General features: G+C 35.3%; 1 protein-coding gene across 1 annotated transcript in view; it reads left to right on the top strand.

Moving 5' to 3' along the window:
* Positions 1 to 2,095, top strand: part of Folh1b (folate hydrolase 1B) — an 88,694-nt gene that overhangs the window by 54,765 nt on the left and 31,834 nt on the right. The window contains exons 8-9 of the mRNA XM_031384376.1: positions 457 to 555; positions 1,329 to 1,414. Coding sequence (XP_031240236.1) covers positions 457 to 555; positions 1,329 to 1,414 — 185 coding nt within the window. The remainder of the gene's footprint in view (positions 1 to 456; positions 556 to 1,328; positions 1,415 to 2,095) is intronic.

Below are 2,095 nucleotides of genomic sequence, written 5' to 3'. Positions count from 1 at the left end.
GTGAGTGAGAGAGATGAATCTATCTGTAGGAGAAAAAGCATAGTGAAAGACTCTAGACAGACTTCATATTCTTCCTTTAGGACATGTACTAGAGAATCAGAGTTTTAAAATATAGTTTTCCATTACACAGTAGTAACTAAGTTTATATTCTTGTAAATAATTTAAATATCAACTGCAGTTCTTACCACCATAACTTTGGCCATTGCTATTTGTACAATATTATCCTCATGTTTCTCATCTTCAATGTTGATTTGATAGTGGACACTACCTTGAAGAAGTGGCAAGAAAGGTCACTTTCTTGGTTATTTCAATGGTTATTATATGCAAAGCACTTTGTTCTATGGTTTGTTTATAGAAGCTATTATGAGAAGATAACTTAGACCAGCAGTTAACCTGGCATTTTAACATGGTGTATCAAAGTTTATGTATATAATAATTTCTTTTCATATCCAACAGACACATGGGTGGCTCAGCACCCCCTGACAATAGCTGGAAGGGAGAACTAAAAGTACCTTACAACGTGGGACCTGGCTTTGCTGGAAACTTTTCAACAAAGTTGAGATATTTTTATAATGTTTTTACTCAATACTTTAAAAGAAGACAATTATCAAAGATGAAGGAAAATATAAATCCTAGTTACTACCATCAAGTCATAAAACCAGAAGTTGGATATGACAATGACTTTGGATCATTAAAGCTAGTTAGTTTTAGTTGAGACTCCTGGGAGCCGTGAGATTTCTCACAGACCCTGTACAAAATAACCATCTAATAATATTCAATAAGTCACTCATTAATACACACATGTATATATACATATGTACTCATATATTACTAAACTATATATATACATATATACATATATGTATAAACTAAATGTATATATACATATTTATTGGTATAACTAAACCATATATGTACATATAAAACCCATAAATATAATGTGTATATAGTTTATATGTATATATAGAACATATGGGGTTGTCCAAGGCCCCCAACACATATAGAGCAGAGGGCTGGACTCAGTGATAGAAGATACTCCTAACCCTTGAAAGACTTGAGGCCCCAGGGAGTGGGGAGGTCTATTGGGTAGGGTTGGGGTGGGACATCCTCTTGGAGATAGGAGGAGGAGTAATAGGATGAGAAACTATAGGAGGGCATACTGGGAGGGGGATAGTGACTGGACTGTAAAAAAGATTAAAAGAATTAGTGTTATTTTTCTTTTGGGAACAACTAAAATCTTTTAAAATAATCATGGAGGATTTAAGAAATGTGAGTGTTGAATCTATGAACAGTATTCACAATGAATGTACTTTTTATCTTTGAATTAGAGAAGTCAAGCTGCATATTCACTCCTATAAGAAAGTGACAAGAATCTATAATGTCATTGGCACCCTCAAAGGAGCTGTGGAGCCAGGTAAATGAAGTATGTGTTTTGCAAATATTGGTGAAACAAATGTCTTGTACCTCTTCTGTCTGAGTGAAGCTCATCCATAATCATAGTAAGACATTCCAGTTATAGTGTATTGTTTGTCACTTGTGTTACAAGAACAGAAAAAGGAAAGTATGCGGACATGTGAGAGTGATAAGCAGCTTTATTTGTTTGATTGTTTATTGATGAAAACTGTTTTATACACTATGTTCTAGTCACATTTTCCTTCCCTCATTTCCTCTCAGATCCTCCCTACCATACATATCCATGCTTTACTTTTCTGTCTTTATAAAACAGGTAGACATGCAAACAAACAAAATAAAATAAAATAAAAACAAAATAAAAGAAAATTTAAAAGAAGAGAAAGAAAAAACAACCATGAGTGCCACGCACACTTTGCGTGATGGCGGTATTTGAGGCGTAAACTTCAAGGAAAGTTAGTCTCCTGCCTCCGCATTGTCGCCTGGCACCCCAAACTCAGAGGTAGCCCAGATATGTCCTCGCACTTGTGTGCTAGGAACTCACCAAGATATCATTTCTTCACAGCTAACAAGAGAAAATTCGGACATTGCTTTCTGACCTTCACCAATGTTCCAAAGTCCTAGTCAAATCCTGACTTGGAATATTAAGCCATTCAAACTAATAGCCTCCAGCATTGTGGGTAGG

This window comes from Mastomys coucha, unplaced genomic scaffold, assembly GCF_008632895.1.
Source record: "Mastomys coucha isolate ucsf_1 unplaced genomic scaffold, UCSF_Mcou_1 pScaffold21, whole genome shotgun sequence".
NCBI lineage: Eukaryota > Metazoa > Chordata > Mammalia > Rodentia > Muridae > Mastomys > Mastomys coucha.
The sequence above is the reverse complement of the archived record's forward strand: the minus strand, read 5'-3'. Positions and strand labels throughout refer to the sequence as shown.